Below are 21345 nucleotides of genomic sequence, written 5' to 3' on the forward strand. Positions count from 1 at the left end.
CGAACATATCTGAGTGATTTCAAAGTAATTACGTCTCTAACCTTTTAAATTCTGTTAGGAGCATGTACGTTATAATGGAGGCAAATACGTTAGTATCAAAAGTTTGTTTCTGTAGTATTTTTGTGTATCAAAATATTTGGTTTCGTCCACAATTCTCCGCAGTCTGCAGTGGATATGGCGTCACTGAAAAAAGTGTGGGAGTCTAGAAACTTCACTCATGTAAATAACGCTGCGTGAGGTAGCGGTACACAGCATATTAGTTAGAATATATTTATTTACCTTCATATTTTTCAGCATGCCTCGGAAAAAGCCATTTAGCAACAAGCAGAAGAAGAAACAGCTACAAGTCAAACGCGAGAGAAAGAGAGGTAAATGAACATTTCCATTTGTTAGCATGCTAGCGTTAGCAGTTAGCTAAACGGTCAGTTTAATAAAATACTGCGTCCACGCAGTTAGTTGTAATATTAAAGTGTTTTGTCATCACATTATGCTACTTTACATCCATTTGTATGATTGCTCATAAACACACGACATATCTTTCATTTTTAAAACAAACTTAAGCTGCACTACTACAGCGTTTAATAATGCATACTCTTAACTTTTAGACCCAAATATTAACACTGACCGACGACCGTGGGGCAGATTAAAGTCAAAAGTTTGGTACGATTACGGATTTACATCTGAGTTTACTGTAAGAGTTTAAAAGCTGTCTTTGGCTTTCGTGTTTGTAGCACAACTCATCTCTCATTGATTTAGAAAGTAACTTTAATTGGTTTTCCGGAAACGTATCCACGTTTAATGATCATATTGATACTATTTATACTTATTCTTCAATTATAACAATAGACAATTGCAGTTTTCAGTAAATCCCCTTTGTGTTCACTATAAACAAACTGAAAATGTCACCTCACATGTTTTTCTACCATCAACTCTGTGAAGTCTTCCTTTTCTAGATTTTCTCCTCTTGTTTATTTCTGCTATTTTCTCTAAAATAAAGGGGAAAATAGGCTCTAAATCAAATTCAAATCTAATTTGAATTTAACTCCAAGAGCTTTGTTAAAGAAAACATGAATGAATGAATAAAAATGTATGTTCAATATTAGTAAATTACTAAATTGTCACATTTTTATGATTATTTGACATTGATAATGGCTTGTGACAGATACCCACCATGGAATGCTTTTCCCATTCCTGTATCATTATCATTTATTTATTTTTTTGTTTGAAAAACTGGTTGGAAAGCTCCCACATAGAAAGTTTTCTGATGTACACTAATGCTTGAATGTCTGCCAGGTGACACCGGTTCTGGTCCAAGCAGCAGAAATGCTAGCTTGGAGCGAGGAGAGCGTCAGTCAGACACCTCAGATAGCGAGACAACAGACGTTAAAAGAATAAATCAGCAGCCCTTCAGCAGAGATGGCAGATATGACCCAAACAGGTGCGTTTTCATTCCTCATGCCTTTTTACAGTATTGTTGTGGTCCAGTGGGAAGTTTGTATGCATTTGTAGAAATAAACACTTCTCTTACCCTTCAGACTCAGCACTGATCAAAGCTCTCCTCTGAGAACATTCAAGGGCTGAGTGTGAGGGAGCTTGTTTTAGGATTCAAACTGCTGAATAGGCAGCAAAGTTTGCACACCTCTGATGGTGAAGCTGATAAGTACTAAAATAAGAGGCTGAACTATATTCATAGGATATTTCTGGAAGTTATGATGTCGTGTTTTGTTGTTGGTGTGAACTTTTTTTGTGAATCTTGGGAGTTTTTGCTGCTTAGTTTACTTGTACAAGAAGCTATAATATCCACTGACAGAAAGAGGTAAATAAAAAAGGCATAGATCATCCTAAAGGATGTTGCTTTGTAAATTACTACGTTGATAATTGTCGATTAGATTGTGTCTGTTTTGTTTTGTTCTGCGTTCTTGGAGATGGTCCAGATTTAACTTTTTCTAATTTGGCTTTCACAATCACCCCAGTTGTTTACAAACTTCTCTGTTATCATGAAGATTTAAACACTCGTGAATCCAGTAAAGCTAAAGAAATACCTAAACTTTTATTTATTGATTTGTTTGCTTGCTTGTTTTCAGGTTCCGACTGCACTTTGAGAAAGAGAGTAAGGAGGAGGTGGAGAGGAGGAAGAAGCTGGCCAGGGACACTGTGCTGCAGCCCGTTTCAGACAAAGAACTTGAAGTTGACATCAATGACATCTACCCGCCAGATAAAGGTCTGGTTGTTTTGTACTCCTTCCTTTTGGCATTATTGTCATAAGCCCAGTAGATGAGCAGAGTTGTCTTAATGCTGTGGAACACCACCCTACATGATGAGCTATGATTATTCATCTTCAGGTCTTGGGTTCCCACGACGACCTTCTTGGACTTATGAGATGACACGAGAGAGTCTGCTGAGGAAAGAAGAGAAGTCGTACAGAGACTACTTGGAAGACTTGCACTCCAGAAACCCGATTGGCACCCTCAGCCACTTTGAGCACAATCTGGAGGTAGGTTTGTTGCCGTTGGCATTCTGATATGGATCATCTTCAAATCAATTTGCCAGGACTTCATTTTTTTTCTAATAAATACCTCAAGAACTTTATTGGCATCTCTTATTATTGCTTCTTTTTTTTAGTCTCCAAGCTGTAAGTATACAGTGGGGCAAAAAAGTATTTAGTCAGCCACCGATTGTGCAAGTTCTCCCACTTAAAATGATGACAGAGGTCAGTAATTTACATCATAGGTACACTTCAACTGTGAGAGACAGAATGTGAAAAGAAAATCCATGAATTCACATGGCAGGATTTTTAAAGAATTTATTTGTAAATCAGGGTGGAAAATAAGTATTTGGGACCACAGTAACAAAGGTCACCATCATTAACCCACTACAACGGCAGGGAATCAAATCCTGCAGTGCCAGACGTGTTCCGCTGCTGAAGCCAGTGCATGTCCAGGCCCGTCTGAAGTTTGCCAGAGAGCACATGGATGATACAGCAGAGGATTGGGAGAATGTCATGTGGTCAGATGAAACCAAAGTAGAACTTTTTGGTATAAACTCAACTCGTCGTGTTTGGAGGAAGAAGAATACCGAATTGCATCCCAAGACCACCATACCTACTGTGAAGCATGGGGGTGGGAACATCATGCTTTGGGGCTGTTTTTCTGCTAAGGGGACAGGACGACTGATCCGTGTTAAGGACAGAATGAATGGGGCCATGTATCGTGAGATTCTGAGCCAAAACCTCCTTCCATCATTGAGAGCTTTGAAGATGAAACGTGGCTGGGTCTTCCAACACGACAATGATCCCAAACACACCGCCCGGGCAACAAAGGAGTGGCTCCGTAAGAAGCATTTGAAAGTCCTGGAGTGGCCTAGCCAGTCTTGAGACCTCAACCCCATAGAAAATCTGTGGAGGGAGTTGAAAGTCCGTGTTGCTCGGCGACAGCCCCAAAACATCACTGCTCTCGAAAAGATCTGCATGGAGGAATGGGCCAAAATACCAGCTACTGTGTGTGCAAACCTGGTAAAGACCTATAGTGATCGTTTGACCTCTGTTGTTGCCAACAAAGGCTATGTTACAAAGTATTGAGTTGAATTTTTGTTATTGACCAAATACTTATTTTCCACCCTGATTTACAAATAAATTCTTTAAAAATCCTGCCATGTGAATTCATGGATTTTTTTCCACATCTGTCTCTCACAGTTGAAGTGTACCTATGATGTAAATTACTGACCTCTGTCATCATTTTAAGTGGGAGAACTTGCACAATCGGTGGCTGACTAAATACTTTTTTGCCCCACTGTAGTTGCTAGCTTTGGAACAATTTCTTTACGTTACTGTAACTGTTTTAGGTGGCAGAAAAAGACATTGTAATTTTTCTGTGCACAATGAGAACCCGTCACAGTCCCTTTGACATCAGATAAGGTAATGTTGCCTACTAATGAATTATACCTGTGATTATTGCCCTTGGGACTTCCTTTGCTGTTTTTGTCTTGAAGACGCTCGGTGCATCACGACTGTAAGAGAGTAGAGTTGTTAATAAATTCTTCTCAAGGTTGGAACACACTGAAATGACTTTACTATGCAGGAGTTTTTTCTATTATGTTCCTCTGGGGGCAAGCAGCATCATAGATTAACTGTATGCTGTAATTTATGTTTTGCCTAGACTATAAAAATGATTTATTCCACAAAGACAAAATGTCCTGCAGATGCAGAAGCTGGGCATGGTGGTGTAATTATTGATGCTTCGTATGATACAATTAGTTAACATTAAACACTGTTTTATATTATTACAGTTTTATGCCCCCTTTTGAAAATTTCATGAGTGTCACTGATCTCCTTTCTAAAAAAAAAAAAAAAAGAAAACTAATCAGCAAATGTAGTTATAAAGACAAATTAGAGCAGTGGTTCCCAAGCCAGGGTTCAAGACTCCACTAGATTGTCAGTGCTGTGATGGTGAGGTCATCAACATTATATTTCTAAAAATGACACGTATAAAATCCAGATTATACACCCGATTGGGATGTGTATCGGTGAAATTCTGGTGATACGATACGTATCACAATACAGGAGAGACGATACATTGCGATACATTCATCCAGGCGATATTAGCAACCTTTTTTAGACGGAAATTATTGTAGTAAAATTCAATAAACAGGCCAAACTGATACGTAACATCCTTGGTGTGTTCTTGCTGTGTTGAAATTCTAATTCCATCTTTTAGTTGTTTTTTTTAAACACAGAAAGGTTTTATTTACCTGCAACGTTTCGTTCTTTAAACTGGTCGTGCTCCAAAAACGCTAATTTACAATGTAAAATAAAGTGATTCTAAAACTGTAAACAGAAACAATCTTTTGACCAAAAGGCAACATTTATTTTTGCTTACCTTGTAAAATATAACAAATCTGTAGTTACCCAACAGTAGCTTTGAAAGTAATACGGTCAAATACTTGTCAAGTATGTGTAGAAACAAGTTACACGAGTAATCCTGAGTACTCATTTGTCAACTTAGAAAATAAATATGAGAATATCTCAAATTTCTGAGTATGGAAAAAATGACATTCAAGTGCCCTCTTATCAGCAGATTCAAGCATAAATCATCTCAATTTATGGGACCACAAAAGTAAACGGAGTACTGACTCTCCTAACAAAGATCAAAAAAGTGCATCTCACACCTGTAACGTGCCAAATATTTGAGTTCTTGGAATCGATTCTGAACCTTTGAGAATCGATTCTGAACCTTTATAAATAAGAATCCCGATTCAGACTTTTGTGTGGGGAAACTGGAAAATAAATCAAATGTTTTACTTTAACAGGGTCACAGTAATCACTCTACACAATGTGTTTTTTCCATCAAAACACAGGAACATGTATACGTGAGTCTGGTGGCCTGAGGCCTCAGTGATTAACTATGCGGCCGTTTGAAAAGCGCTGATAAATGGAACCTGTTAGAAAACAGTTGCCTATTGATACATCCAGCAGTTATTTAACAACACGGTTGCTCAGTTGGAGTAACGTTTCATGCCTCATGGCATTTTAAAGTTCAATTATTCACTATTTCACTCTACCTCCAATAGTAGTTTCTGCAATCACGGCGCTAAATACACCATTATATCCCGTACCTTTGGGTTTCAGAGCGTTTTGGATCTGAGTCACACAGAAGTTTTGATTTCTTCGGCCAATTTCTTTGTTCACTGTTTTAACATCTGCGCCATTTCTGTTTCATCGTTTTCAATTTATTGGTCACAGATATTTAAATAAGCGCAGAACTGTGAAGTGACAGAAATGACCTGTTTTTCTCTTGGTTTTAGACATGGAGACAACTGTGGCGAGTTTTGGAGATGTCAGACGTCATTCTTCTTATTGTTGACATCAGACACCCGGTAGGTGCACGTCACCACCAATCACACCACTAGATGGTGACACTGTTTACCGTCACCAAATGCTAGAAGGAGTATTAGGCTCTTTGTTTACTTTGTTGATGTAGAAATTAGTTAAATGTTTAGCTAAAAAACATTCTCACACTTTTACCTAAAGGAAACAATAAGGCTCACTTTAAAAGAGAAAAGTGTATTTGGTATCTATCAGTGTTGATTCTCATAACTAGTGCTATTCTGTTTGTAAAGGATGGGCAGTTTACATCTTACTTATGAACCATAAAATGTGAGATTCCATAGAAATATGAAATATCAGTCTGATGGATCTTTGAATATTTTAACCAGAATATCAGAACTTTTGATTGCAGGGATTAAGCGACACTTTGTATTAACTCCGAGGAAAGAGAGAGAGTCAGGTTTAAAATAGTTAAGAAATTTATTTCTACACAATTTAAACAAGACTAACTTAAACACCCTGTGTACTGATGGACTAAGGTGGAGTGAGACGTGATGAATGATGATGGTGTGTGTGTGTGTGTGTGTGTGTGTGGAATGTTATTCAGAACCAGCGGATCCGGAGAAGCCGTTAGTTCTGATTGGGAGTGAATGTTTTACTCTAAACTTTGGTTGGAGATTTATAACACACATGAAATGCTATCTGTTGGTCTACGTACCCAGGGGAAGCCTCCGATTAGATTCAGAATGCCGAGGTCCTCTCGGACCCTCCTTGGAACCGAAGCCGGTAGAAAAGCAGCGGTACCGACCAAACTAGTCTTGGAATGCTTCCAGATCACGACAGGTTATCACTGGTGTCTCCGAGACTCTGAAGGGGTTGTGAGGTTCAGCTTTTATTCTGAAGGAACCGTTGAGGTCAGGTGTAACGTGCAACAGATTTTATCCAGCTTGTTCAGGTTCTTGTTGGCTGAAGAGGAAGTCCGCATGGTCTGTCCGAGGCTTCTCTAGAACGCTTTGAACTAAAGAAAAGGTGGAGTGGGATAGTTTTTATAATTGTCATATTTTGGTTTACTGGCGAATCAGAATTTGACATGCAAAAGAGGATTTATACAAACACCACAGAAAACCACGCCTCGCACCAGAAACGAAGGTTCTGATTGGATCAGACAAAAGGAAATGTGTCATGTGGCTTTAGCATTACATGTCATCAGTGTCTAGATCAAATGTCCAGGATTATAATTACTTGTAAAATACTACTGATCACTAGCCTAGTGAACTAGACCAAATTCTTGCTTTGCAAAGTTTGGTCTAGGAACGCTCCATTGGAACCTCTGCAGCTCCTACCAGGACTCTGGCTGGCCAATCACAGCTCTCTAGAGGGGTTTCAAACACATAAAGAGCTGTGATTGGTCCATAATGGTGGGCCAATCATAGTGCTCTATCTTCTTGGTGAACAAATCACAGAGCTTTATCCGCTTTGTGGGCCAATCATGGCACTCTATATGCCTGGTGGGTGGGATGATGCAACAGAGTGAAACAAGAGTATGTCACATTCATTGTCCAGTGGAATGCGGAGATCATTTGAAAGACAACGGTAGAACCCGCCCCACAACCGAGAGCCGTCAATGGAGCATGGCCAGACTAAATAATACATTTATTTAGTCTGGCTTGCCAGGCTAACTGATCACAGGATTATAATATCAAGTAATAACATTGTCATTTCACAGATTGATTGAACATTGGGCTCGCATTATTATTGGTAATAACAAACGTTTATGTGTTTATCGAGAGAGTTCTTCGTCTTCATCTTGAGCTGTAAAAGAAGTGAAGCAGTTCCGATGAGCAGAGTGCATGAAAGACCTTGGCCGCTATCTCATGTAGAATAGCCTGTCAGAGACTTTATGTCTCTGCTCGAGCAGACGCAGCAGATCATGACCTTTAGGTCAAAAACAGGACATTCATGGCGCTACATGTTCATTTGGATTTTATTGTTCTGTTAGTCAGCTGTGTGTCTTGTTTCTGACATGAATCATAACAGAGAGTTGTTGTTCAAAAGACGTGTTTTCTCATAATCACCTACAGGTACTGCAGTTCCCTCCAGATCTGTACCATTACATCACAGCAGAACTACATAAGCAGGTAATTCTGGTGATGAACAAAGCCGACCTGAGTCCTCCCCCACTGGTGATCGCCTGGAAACATTACATGACTTCCCAGTTTCCCCACCTCGAGATAGTGTGCTTCACCTCCCACCCTGGGCCCTCCTACAGCACAGGTGAGGATAAAGGGGAGCTAACTGGAAACAAGTAGAGGACTACTGCAACTTGAAAGCATTTCAACACATATTAAATGATAATCTCCATCCTTGTTGCAATCAAGACTTTTTCTTTATAACTATTCATTTTTCTTTCATGTAGTTCTCCAGAAGAGGAGGATGAGGAGGAAGGCCGACTGGAGTCGTGCTGGAGGTCTTAAAGATCTCTTTAAAGCCTGTCAGGACATCACAGCAGGGCGAGGTGAGAGAATGTTGTCAAAGCAAGTCAGACGTAATCTGCTCCAGCTTTGTTCTGATCGTTTTTGTTTTTTTATCTCAGTCGACCTGTCCAGCTGGGAGCAGAAGATTCAGAGAGACGCTGCTGCAGAGCGACTGGATGGAGAAGCAGCAGATGGAGCCGAGTCGGTGCTGGTGGAACATCAAACCGATAGTGCTCTGGAGATGAGCAACCCCGCTCAGGAGCTCTACAAAGACGGGGTCCTCACTCTGGGTTGTATAGGTGACTTAAGCAAACACGAGAACGCTCCTCACAGTTTTATCAGAACACAGTTTGGCAAAGAAAATCTTTAGAATCCTGTTAAAAACTCAGACCATTTCCATTCCTCTGGAAATAAGAGTAGTAAAGTAAGTAAGTAAAGTTTATTTATATAGCGTCTTTCACAGATATGAATCACAAAGCGCTGTACAACATGAGTAAAATCAGGGCAAATACCTCAAACCAATAAAAACATCATAAAAACAATAGCAGTGACAACAATAGTAACCAAAATCAGGAGTAAAAACAAAGTCAAGGTGTGAACAAGAACAAAGCCATCTTTGAGAATATTTAGCGGGGGAAAGCCTGGATGAAAAGGTGAGTTTTAAGATGTTTTTTTGAAGACCTCTACAGATTTCAAGAGACGGAGATTTGAAGGCAGACTGTTCCAAAGAGGATTGACTTTATAAAGTAAAACGCTGATATTTATCTGTGCTCCTACATTTTTCAGGTTTTCCAAATGTCGGTAAGTCGTCTGTAATCAACAGCCTGGTTGGGAAGAAGGTGGTGAGTGTGTCTCGGACTCCAGGCCACACCAAGTACTTCCAGACCTACTACCTCACCCCGACAGTCAAACTTTGTGACTGCCCTGGACTTGTCTTCCCCTCACGCGTCAATAAGCAGCTGCAGGTGGGATTTTGAACTTCAGCCTGAGAAGATTTCTAGTGACCTTTGAGTTGACACGGTCCCATTTTAAACGTATTCTCTCTGGAATGAGGGTTCTTTCTCTGGCTGCTTTTGAAATGTTTGGCTTATTGCCACGTCAAAGCTCATTCACGGTTATTTTCTACAGATTCTGGCAGGTCTTTACCCAGTGTCTCAGCTGCAAGAGCCATACACCTCAGTTGGCTACCTGTGTGAGAGGACCCCGTTCCTTTCCGTGCTGAAGCTCAAACACCCCAGTCTGCAGGAGCTTGATCACCAGCCAGGACAGCGGGGGTTAAAAGAGCCCGAATGGACCGCCTGGGACGTGTGTGAAGGTACAGCCGTTTTTACGCTCTTCCAGCGGTCAGATCTCTACTAATAATGGTTTACGTGAATGTTATCGTGCTTCGTCACCAGTGATGGGAATAACGGCGTTAAAAGTAACGGTCTTACTAACAGAATTTGTTATTTTTTAACATGTTTCCAGAATAGTTGCTTTCACCATCATTACACAGTTTCTGTTATTGATAAGAAAATGCAGCCTGTTGCTGTAATTCAGCAGCGAGGCGAAGCTGTCATCATCTGATTGTGAGCTTAATGGGCGGATGTTTACATCCAAGAGCATCACGGCCAGTGAGCATTCTACCATTTCTGTATTTTAACTCATTCACTGCCAATGACCACTAAAGTCGTCATTTGCATGTTTTTACTGTGTGGGCGTCGGACGAGCCCCCGCACCGTGAGAACGAACATCTCAGCTCTAAAGCCGATCTTCATCCGCGTACGTCACACGTCACGTGATCAGGAAGCAGAAAATCCATGTGTTAGGAGATCGTTTTGAGCCGCTGCTGTAAAAAAAAATGAGGCGCGAACCGGAAAAGCTTCTGCCGATCACAATTCGACAACGGATTATGAAAGAACGGATAACGCTCGAAACGCGCGGATTCTTCCAGATTTAAGAGGTGAGTCTCCACTTTGTTTTGGTTTTTAAGGCGTCGACATCATCCTAGCGCGCAACGTTCTGTCACTCTTAAAAAAACAGTAAAAACGGTGAGAAACGCTGGCAGCGAATGAGTTAAATGTAAACATGGTGGAGCAGCTGGTGTGTGTTCTGAACCTCCTACATCCTGGTGTATAATATCCTCTTATCGCCCTCTGCTGGTTAAAAACCAACATGTTCTACCCTGTTTCTTTAAACCAGGAAACGAGATTTCAACATCGAAATCAAGAAATGTTGCAGCTCGTCGGTGAAGGGGTCTCCGTTTTCTGCCCCAGGCAGCTAGCTAAACATGACGTATTGTAGCTCTGTGTTCGTGAGGGCTAAGCCATAGTAGGTTTAGCCTACAGAGACACGACTCATTACTTTATAACCGGGTATTAATGGGATTAATCCTGCTGGGATGGCAGTAAGACAATAAAACGGGCCGTTATTTAATTATGACTAATGCCACAGGTTGCTCCTGCTCTTATTAAAATGCTGTTTCTGTGTTCTTCAGCTTGGGCGGAGAGACGAGGTTATAAGACGGCAAAAGCAGCTCGTAACGATGTCTACCGAGCAGCAAACAGCCTCCTGAGGCTGGCGATAGATGGCAGGCTGTGTTTGTGCCTCAGACCGCCAGGATACAGCTGCCTGAGAGGTGAGAGGCTCCTTACATTTCACCTCGCTTCGGTCAGCGGGGCGACTTCATTTATGTGGGGCTAATTTATGGTCCACAGAGCACTGGGAAAATCACCAGGACCTGCCAGAGATTATGGCTCTTCAAGGAAGGGCGACAGAGGAGGAAGGACCAGGTGACAGGGAAGACGAGGAGGACGGGGAGTCCAGCAGCGAGCCGGAGGAAGAGAGAGATCGGGATGCAGATGACGATGAGGACGGAGACGATGAAGATGAGGGGTTTGGACATCAGAGAAATGCTCCTGGCCATGCTGTTAACATGTTCGACGTACTCCGGGAAAATGAGTGTGAGTGAAGAGGATAAATGAAGCGCTCCTCTTCACCGTTTGCTGACGTGCATTTTCATTTCCCGTTTGACCTAAAACTGAATTCCTTCTCGGGTTTTCGTGTGATTCCACTCCTTGTGACCCCCCCCCCCCCCCCCCACAGTACCATGCAGAGCATATTTATGCATTCCACGCTGTGCCTCTGCTCTGCCTGTTTATCCTCCAGGCTCGCTCTTCAATCTGGCTTCAAGGAACGAGTTTGGCTTTGATGTGGTTTTGCATGCGGTCATTAGCAGCAAACGAATAACGCCATTTCCCTGAGCCTGTAACCATCAACCAGCCGTTGATTAGAGAGGGACCTCATCACTGAGATGCCAAAGTTCAGGAAGGATGATGAAACCAATCAGATTCAGCGTTGATGACATCACTCACTGTAGTCCCCAACTTAAAGGGGTTAAGAACGCTAAATCTTCTTTACAGACCATAATATCTGGTCGGTGGGCGTGGGGCGGGGTCTAAACTAGAGTTGAACCAACGCTAAACTACAGCGGCGTCAGCGACCACCAATCAGAACTTGGTTTTGGTTTTGATCACGACGTGTTTGGTAGAAACCAAGAGAGGAGGAGGTCATTTCAGGAGTTAAACTTGTAGTGTTTTAACTACTACACTCACCCTTATACCCTTGATTGGTGTTTTCTTTATTTAACACACGACTCTGATGCACTACGCGAGCACAGTGGGTCTGACTGAACCGAGTCTTTTCAAAGTGTTTCTTGTACTCTTGGTATGAGATTTAGTTTAGTACAGAGATTAAAAAGAGCCAGATTTATTTTTTAAATCCTAAAGAAGGCTTTTAAAATATTCAGTATCGAGTTTAAGGTGCAAAATGTGTTCATATTGTTTCCGACCCGTTGACTCGAAGAGAGCAGGGCAAATTAAATAACCTCCAGTTGGTTTTGTTTTATTTTTCACATCTAAAACAGTTGTTGGAGGTCTAGAGTTGGTGAACAAAGCAGCCATTTAAGCTTCTGTAACGCCCATCGGTGCAGATGATCTCACGCGTTCTCATGTTTTTATTAATCATTAAACATGAAAACACTTCTGCTGTTAGACCAACATCTTATTTCCAGTCGTTACTATGTAACAACACACCCGGCCATCATCTGTCAGCGCGACGGAAGCAGACCTTTAACCCGACCATGCTGTTGGTACTTTCTGGTCCTTTTGGGTTTTTCTGAGTACTCGTGAATCCTCAGGAGGGTGTAGTGTGGTCTGGAGGTGTGCTCATTTCATTCCTAGTGCGCCTAATGACAGAACGGCTTTCTGCAATTAAAGAAGAGAACCATCAGAACCCCACAGTGTTTGTGTTTATTCCTCCCACAGCTTCACCCACACACCGTGTCTCGTTAATTAGAAAAGCTCACAGTTAATTATGTTCTTTTATTTGTTTTGACAAAATGTCTGAGAAGATTTGTGATTCAAGACCTTACCTAAGTTGTCAAAGTTGTCCTATTTGCTTACTTTGAGTCCATCTGATAAAAAAAGGGATAAAAATCAGGTTTGCCGATGTAAACGCAGGTTTAATTAGAGCCTAGCTTACATGAAGATAGATTTCCTAAAGGGACACGATAGTTTAATATGTGAATGTGTTCAACTACCAAGGCATTATAAGGCTCTGTCCACTTTCAGAAAACACCCCACCCCCTGATTGGCTGCTATAAGCAGAGAAGCTCAGATATCTGGTAGGCGGTTGGCATAGAGCAGTTGCCTTCGTGTACATGACAGGTGGCTCTATTCTGATTTTGCCGTTTGTGACATCACAAATAGGAACTTTTTGAAACTGCTTGTTTCAGGCACATAATTCCTAAAACCAAACACTGACAGAAATCCGATGTTTTCACGTTTTAGGTGTTTATAGAGGAAGTAGAGACCCACATTGCAGCACAAAAGGATGCAAACGGGGAATTTTGCGTGTCTCCTTTAATGTCTCCAGCTACATTTTTGTAAAGCATTTGGAGAAAGAGGGTTGTTCTGAGAATGACACACGCCTCCTTAAGTCCACTGCACAGCTGCTTATACAAACCCAAGAAACATCTGGAATAAATTTTCCAACTTGTAATGAAATTATTTCCTTAATTATCGGTTTAAAATGTTCGAACGTTCCCTTAAGATTTACACATGGATTGAGCGCCGCCTGTCGCTGCCATCACTGAGACGTCGTATCGATGTTCGTAACGAGGTTTGCCAAATCCTTTCTGCTCTTGACGCCACTCCAGCCCTCGTGTTGGAGCAAATCAGTCTGCGGCTCATTCTCTCATTAAGCTCATCGCGACCCGTTTGGGCACCATTCATGAGGAAGATGAGACGGCATGGTTACAATCACAACTGAGAGCTGCTATCATCATTATTTACGCACCGAGGCTCAGGCGGGTGGAAACCCCTCCTCGTTTAGCGCCAGTGCCAACTCGCATGTCAGTCACAGAAGCCGCCTGTCTGAATGAACTCCGAGGGTGGACGTGAGGAACCATATGGAACTGTTTCCGATCTGACTGTATTGTGGCCCTCAGACCTGAATGGCAGTAATTACAGCCAGACAAAGACCCCAGATTTACTGGAGCATGACACCATAAATTTTAAAACTGTTTAATTAAATTCGGCTGTGGTGAATGACTTTGCTGCCAGCGTCAGCCGCACCAGTAACACTCTGGATTTATTATATTTTTTTCAGTCTGGAAAGTTTTCACATGATGCAATCTCGTTGTTGTGGGGAACTCTTGTCCTCTTTGCCCTATTCCTGCTCTCTCCCTGTGACCTCAGTCTCGACTCCAGAGGAATGAGCTGATTTCCTGAAGCATAAACGCAGACAAGACTTCCTTCTACCCTCCTCCCCTCGCTCACACATATAGGCGTGCATGAAGAGTTGTTAAAAGGAAGAGAAGGAGGCTTTAAGAGCGAAAGAGGACTGTTTTCATTTTAAACTGAAATCGAGCATCCCAGTCGGCTCTGAGGAAACAACCAAAACTCGATGAGGCTCATTACAGGAGGTTATGGTTCTATATCTCAGCTGGCAGGTTCACCCCTGTGGTCACTAGAGGGCTATCAAAGCTAGCAGCAGAGCTGCCGAGAGCCTTCGCTGCACTCGGTCAGCTGCATAAACCTGCAGGCTTCTCATTTGTGGTGTTAATGGTTTGTACTTGTAGCGCAATTTTACAACCAACTTTATCACCTTCCCAAAGGTTGTGTGTGTGTGTGTGTGTGTGTGCACTTATTGAGAAGCAGCTGTCCTGTGAGTTTGTTGTCAAAATGCAGAGAAACCAAATCTCCATATTGCTTTTCTGAAGAGGTGATTCGTTTTTGTCCCCAAAATGACCAAACAGTCACTCTTAAAAAAAATGAACAATCAGATTATGTCTCACACACTCACACACACACACACAGGGAGAAAGGCAGATTTTTTCAGCTGTGGGCAATGCCCCCCCCCCCCCCCCCCCCCCCCACACACACACACGCACATGCTTTCGTGCAGCTCTGCGGGGGTTGGAGATGGTTGAATATCTCATGCTGCTGTTTGTTTCCACCGCTGTAACCAATAATGTTGCAGGTGATAAAATAAATTCAGTCAAATATTTTTCACTGCCACCTCATTAAGCTGTTTCTGGATAAATTTTAATTAATATATTTATAAAGATATAAAAAAATTAAGTTGAGGTTAAAATTGGTCAAATTATCTAATTAAAACAAATATTTATGTATCCAAGTTCACTGTGAAAACGTTTTTTTCCATCCATCCATTTTCATCCGGAGTCGGGTCGCGGGGGCAGCAGCCTGAGTCGAGAGGTCCAGACTTCCCTCTCCCCAGCCACTTGGGCCAGCTCCTCTGGGGGAATCCCAAGGCGTTCCCTGGACAGCTGATAGACATAGTCCCCCCAGCATGTCCTGGGTCTTCCTTTAGGCCTCCTCCTGGTTGGACGTGCCCAGAAAACCTCACCAGGGAGGTGTCCAGGAGGCATCCTGACCAAATGTCCGAGCCACCTCAACTGGCTCCTCTCGATGAAACATAAAATCTGTCTCCTACCCCTATTTCCTGCATTAGCCGCCATCAGAAATGATACGGGGAAATCCTCGCATTAAAAAAAACGTTGGGTCCACATTACGTTGTAGTGTTCATGAACTCACCCATCTTGGCTTGTGGCGGGGAAGGCTGTTGTTGGTTTAGCGTCCAGGAAACAGCAGAGTGTGTCCCATCTAATCTAAGCTAATGTTAGCATTAGCAAATCCACCACACAGCAGAACTCCTTCAGGCTTGTGTTATTTGTGGAGATAAAACATCGTTGCAGAGAGGAGTCAGTGATGGAGTCATATTGCTGTTATCCAATCATAGGTGAGATTTCCGAATACTTCCTGCCGTCGTCTGCTCACCACTGATCTGGTTCACTTCTGGTTCCTGAAACAGGAGCGCCAGAGCTTTTATCCCACAGAGGTCGACTCACAAGACATTGATTTATTCTAGAGACCACTGCAAATATGCGTGAAAAATAGGTTTTAAGACAGATTTCTTTCCTCCAACACAACAATTAAAATTACATGGGATGACTTTTGCACCTTTTGAACTATTTAATTTAGATTTTGATTTGATTTTTTAAAGAAGGCTGAATGAAAGACTTGTGATGAATTTGTCCATTCAGGCCAGAGGTTAATCACATGTTTAAGTATCTCGTGGCTCAGGTACCATCATTAGTGTCTATTTTCTTCGCCTGATCGATGCTTTCCAAACGTTCCAAGCAGCACGACAGCGTGGAATGAGCTCTAAAGCAAAATCGAACTTTCGTCACCATGTGTACAAAGCAGCATTCCCATATTCCTGCGGTTGGGGGTCACAATATGGCAGCTGGGTTTGTGTATGGTGTTTGAAACACTTTTGTTGTAGTTTATTGTGACTATGGTGGAATAATTCTCTTTAATCATTAAAATGCTGCCCTGGATGTGTGTGTTGGTGGATTTGTGAGCGTTTATGACGGCCTCTGTTCTCTAGTGAGTGCTTCTCAGCCTCTGTGATGAATGAGTGAGACCTCTCTGCTCTGGTGTCTGTCTGTGACCCCGCTTGGGAGTTTCAAGCCCATGTGTCAGTTGGTAATTTTAGCACCACCTCTCACTGCATTGCAATGGCACTCATTTGCACCCCTCCCCACACCTCCTCTGTCCTCGCTCTTGTAGCGGTCACGCTTTATAGCGTGACGACTGCAAATTAATTATGACCAGTAAGGTGTGATAATTCCATATAAATGTGAAACATCAACCTGAATGATCTTTGAAGGTTAATCAGAAGATTATAGTTACTTTTACTTGTTCAGGGACCATAAACACGCTTCGTATTAATTCAGACAGAGTCAGGTACATAGTTACAAAGGAATTTCATTATTTTCTAAACTAATGATTAGTTGTATCTGAAAGAAATTGTAGTCTGCTATAAACTAGAGAGTTGATTATTAGTAAAACAGCATCAGACGCAATCTGTTGTGTCTACAAACCCTGGCAGAGACCCCCAGCAGATCCGGACTGTCAAGAGACCTCACGGCACCGGGAGCCCGCAGATTAGCTCCGATACGACCCGTCCGGTCTTGAGATGTCTCCAGGTCACAACAGTAGCTGGAATGCTTGTTTGCATCCAAAGTGGATGTGGCTCTTGGGGAGCCGTCTGGCTGTGTCAGCTTGCAGCGTGCAAACAGGTTTTTGACTGTATGTCAACAGAGATGTCTCAAGGATGCTTGTCCCGAATTGGCCGGTTCGGAACTCTGCTAGAAACCGAATTACTCGGGAAGTAATCCTTGTTTTATTAAACTACTTTGTTATGATTTCTGGCCAAGTTTGGTCAATCAGAGTTTGACAAGTTTCTGAGTATTTACCAGCATACCTCAGAAAGCCACGTCCTCCTCAGATACAAAGATGTTTTCAATCTTGTGAATGAGAATGTCTTGAAACACTTATGTGAGGTGAATCTTAACCTTAATTTGTATCTTGTTATGAAGATGTGTATGAGTGTAGATAATGATTAACTTGTTAAATCAAACACATGCTGATCATAGGATCTGCAATGGATCATTGTAAGAGCAACATTCATTTAAACTTCAATGATTTAAGCACAGATTATTCAAACATTTCATTTAAACATCTTGTTCATTCATCCATATGATTAATTAACGTGTAAGTTGTAAAGCCTTGTAGGATTCATGTGGATTCACTTTTATTCAGAGTGAGGAACCCAGCAGCCTGGGGCAGAGATGAGGGCTTTTGCGGGGGACCTTGACAGTCTGCAGCGATGCGGATGCTGAGCCGATCTGTCGTGGTGAAGAGGGAGCTGAGCCAGAAAGCCAGGCTCTCGATTTACCGGTCGATCTACGTCCCAATCCTCACCTATGGTCATGAGCTTTGGGTAATGACCGAAAGAACGAGATCGCGGATACAAGCGGCCGAAATGAGTTTCCTCCGTAGGGTGGCCGGGCTCAGCCTTAGAGATAGGGTGAGGAGCTCGGACATTCGGGAGGGACTCGCAGTAGAACCGCTGCTCCTCCGGATCGAAAGGAGCCAGTTGAGGTGGTTTGGGCATCTGGTCAGGATGCCTCCTGGACGCCTCCCTGGGGAGGTGTTTCGGGCATGTCCTGCCGGCAGGAGGCCCCCGGGTCGACCCAGGACACGTTGGAGAGGTTACATCTCCAATCTGGTCCGGGAACGCTTTCGGGTCCTGCCGGAGGAGCTGGTGGAGGTGGCCGGGGTGAGGACAGTCTGGAGCTTCCTAGTTGGGATGCTGCCCCCGCGACCCGGACCCAGATAAGCGGAGGAAGACGACGACGACGACCTTGACAGTTTATTTATGTCTGCGTTGAAGAACACTAAGTAAGCAAAGGGTTGATTTGTGCGTCTGGATCCTCCAGCTGGTGCAACCATGACTTTGCAGCTCTGGCGTGTATGAAAGGTTATGTTGTGTCAATTCGATGGTGAAAATTGACCCTTTTGGTTCATAACACCCTCCTCTCCCTCCCATCGACCTGTCCTGTCTCTGGGGACCTTCAGGCCGCCACAACAGCCACACTCGCTGGAACAGGGCGGCAACAGGGTGGGAGATTTGGGGATTGGTAGATCAGACCCGGGTTACCATGGTGATTTAAAAAAAGAACCCAGGCCTGTGTTTTTGCTTCTCCTTTGAGCTTTGACCAATTTAAATATTAGTTAAAATAATTAAAGGGTGGCTTTCATTAAATCTCTTCACACAATGACGGTGGGAACATGGCATGAATGTTTGAGGCAAGTTAAGTGTCGAAGGGCGGGGATGGACTCGACATGTAATTGGAAAATACAGCAGGGGGGAGATAAACAAATGATTAAATATTGTTGGAGAGGAAAGGAATGCCACTCACTCAGAGAGTTGAGGAGAGGAGGAAGAGTGAGTTTAAACTCTACAGAAGCCGGAGGGCAACGTTTGTAAAGAGACGTCCAAACGCCACAGCAGAGGCTGGTCGGCACTGTCATCAGAGGACTGTGTGTGTGTGTGTGTGTGTGTGTGTGTGTGTGTGTGTGTGTGTGTGTGTGTGTGTGTGTGTGTGTGTGTAGAGGACGTGTGTGTGCGCGTGTGTGGAGGACGTGTGTGTGTGTGTGTGTGTGTGTGGAGGACGTGTGTGCGTGCGTGTGCGTGTGTGTGTGTGTGTGTGTGTGTGTGTGGAGGACGTGTGTGCGTGCGTGTGTGTGTGTGTGGAGGACGTGTGTGCGTGCGTGTGTGAGTGTGTGTGTGTGTGTGTGTGTGGAGGACGTGTGTGCGTGCGTGCGTGCGTGCGTGTGTGTGTGTGTGTGTGTGTGTGTGTGTGTGTGCGTGCGTGCGTGCGTGTGTGGGTGTGTGTGTTGTTGAATAGCAGGGGATTTCTGAGGGAGAGAGAATGAAACATGACACCCAAAAAGAGTTCCCCCCCCCCCCCCCCCCCCCCAGTTCAAACAGGAGGAAGAAGAGGCACAAGTGCATAGCTACAGCTGAGGAGGTCTCCAGAGACACAGGGTTGTCTGGAACGCCTCCATATTCAACCACTCCACCTCTTATCACCTCCCCACCTTACCCTGACAACAACACATTCAGTCACATGACCTGCTGGGTCACAAGGACACCTCAAACCAGAGGAGATTCAGCCAACTCTGATAAGAACCACATACAGACAAAAGCACTGATCTCTTACCAGCACTTGAAAAATATAACCAACATTTTACATTCAGAACAAGAGAAAATCCCACCCCTACTATTAAAACACATTTCAAGAGTGAGAATTTGTGAATTTTGTTACACTTTATGCCGACTTTGGTCCCGACTGAGAGATCTCAGGAAAACCTCATTTTGATGACCCACTGATGACGTCTTGTGAAATCTTGTGTTGCTGGAGGTGCTGTTTGGGATTTTTGTACGAAAGATTTCCAGTGGTTTACTTAGCTTTAAGGATTTAAATCACTGGTTTGATCCGGATACAATATTATATAGATACGGTGGATGGAGATTCAATGTTTGCAAATGTCTAAAATTCTGTCACAAAACAAGTTTGACTGGATCTGATCACAGATCAGTATTTAACAATAGTGACTCGCTTCTTCATTACATTTGGTCATGTGCAGGAACGGGTGGAAAACAGCAAAGTACATTGTTATATTATCCATTTTTTTGGCGTTTTGGATTGATGACCATTTAATCAACGTCGACCATGTAATGGATGTTCCAATGTAGTCAGGCCAACCAAGCCAATGCTTCCTCATTGGAAGCGAAGGGCCTGGTAACAGTCCCATTAAAATAACCCCACCCCCTGAGATTTTTAACATGGCCAATCAGCACTGAGCAGCGTACGTTACACAGGCCTCTCGGTTTCTCATAAACAACAAAGATGGCGTCCGAGGCGGCGTTTGCTGCGGCTCTTTCCTCAACACAACAAGTAGAAGCGCTAAAAGCCTTTCTTTTTATGAAAGGTGTTAGCGTCCTCGCTAGACGCCATCTTTGACTACAGCTAATAAGCTACAGCGTAGCGCGATAGTCGTCATTTCTGCCTTTTTTCTGACTGGTTATTTTTGAGCTGGCTAGCCCCGCCCCTCATGGTAAATGGGAAAAATGGTAAATGGCCTGTATTTGATATAGCACCTTCTAGAGTCCTGGAACCCCCCAAGGCGCTTTACAACACAACCAGTCATTCACCCATTCATTCACACACTGATGGAGATGAGCTACAATGTAGCCACAGCTGCCCTGGGGCGCACTGACAGAGGCGAGGCTGCCGAGCACAGGCGCCACCGGTCCCTCCGACCACCACCAGCAGGCAACGTGGGTTAAGTGTCTTGCCCAAGGACACAACGACAGCAACAGACTGAGCGGGGCTCAAACCTGCAACCTTCCGATTACAGGGCGAGCACTTAACTCCTGTGCCACCGTTGCCCACATGGTGCTCTCTGCCTCTGAGTATCCAAACTCGTCCTGCGTGGAGAAAAGACAGAGGGCAAGTCTGGCAGGCCAGGCTATTTCCAACGTTTACCATATAATCAATGTACCAGTGTTAACGTTATAATCAATGTACCAATGTTAACGTTATAATCAGTGTACCAGTGTTAACGTTATAATCAATGTACCAATGTTAACGTTATAATCAATGTACCAATGTTAACGTTATAATGTACCAGTGTTAACGTTATAATCAATGTACCAATGTTAACGTTATAATCAATGTACCAATGTTAACGTTATAATCAATGTACCAATGTTAACGTTATAATCAATGTACTAATGTTTGCCATATAATTGATGGACCAACGTTTACCGTGTAATCAATGTACCAATCTAGACTGATGGCTTACACTCTTTTAACTGGATCAAATGAAAAATGCTTGGCGTAACTTCAGATGGCTCATTAACAGTGTCTTTATATTTTAATAGAAAGTTTTTGAGGCTTTTATTTTTTGGGCCAAAACATAAAAGGTTCGAGAACCAGTGTTATGATTATTTTCTCTGCTTTCTAAAGCTTCCCGTTTAGTTGAATTTAAAAGGTGAAATGATGCAACACAGTGTTAAACAGCCTCCTGTCGTGAGCTCTTTGTTATAACAAGCTTGCAACAGAAATGA

The 21345-nt window shown here is 43.1% G+C and overlaps 2 protein-coding genes across 2 annotated transcripts in view; one reads left to right on the top strand and one right to left on the bottom strand.

Annotated features, from left to right (window-relative positions):
* Positions 1-21345, bottom strand: part of cldc1 (C-type lectin domain containing 1) — a 182627-nt gene that overhangs the window by 71244 nt on the left and 90038 nt on the right. The window lies entirely within an intron of this gene.
* On the top strand, positions 83-11388 carry gnl1 (guanine nucleotide binding protein-like 1). Its single transcript, XM_054741069.2, has 12 exons — positions 83-368; positions 1294-1438; positions 2085-2221; positions 2343-2494; positions 5800-5871; positions 7903-8095; positions 8238-8336; positions 8415-8594; positions 9082-9260; positions 9424-9610; positions 10772-10912; positions 10992-11388. Exons 1-12 carry the CDS (start codon positions 296-298, stop codon positions 11243-11245), a joined length of 1812 nt encoding a protein of 603 aa, XP_054597044.1. The 5' UTR covers positions 83-295; the 3' UTR covers positions 11246-11388.

Source organism: Nothobranchius furzeri, chromosome 5 (assembly GCF_043380555.1).
Source record: "Nothobranchius furzeri strain GRZ-AD chromosome 5, NfurGRZ-RIMD1, whole genome shotgun sequence".
In the NCBI taxonomy this organism is placed as follows: Eukaryota; Metazoa; Chordata; class Actinopteri; order Cyprinodontiformes; family Nothobranchiidae; genus Nothobranchius; species Nothobranchius furzeri.

Bases quoted from the DNA above. Each gene is read 5' to 3' on its own strand.
- gnl1 (XM_054741069.2), top strand. From the start codon at position 296: ATGCCTCGGAAAAAGCCATTTAGCAACAAGCAGAAGAAGAAACAGCTA. The intron at 8,595-9,081 runs GTGACTTAAGCA...TACATTTTTCAG, and splicing joins CCTCACTCTGGGTTGTATAG to GTTTTCCAAATGTCGGTAAG. The intron at 9,611-10,771 runs GTACAGCCGTTT...TGTGTTCTTCAG, and splicing joins CGCCTGGGACGTGTGTGAAG to CTTGGGCGGAGAGACGAGGT.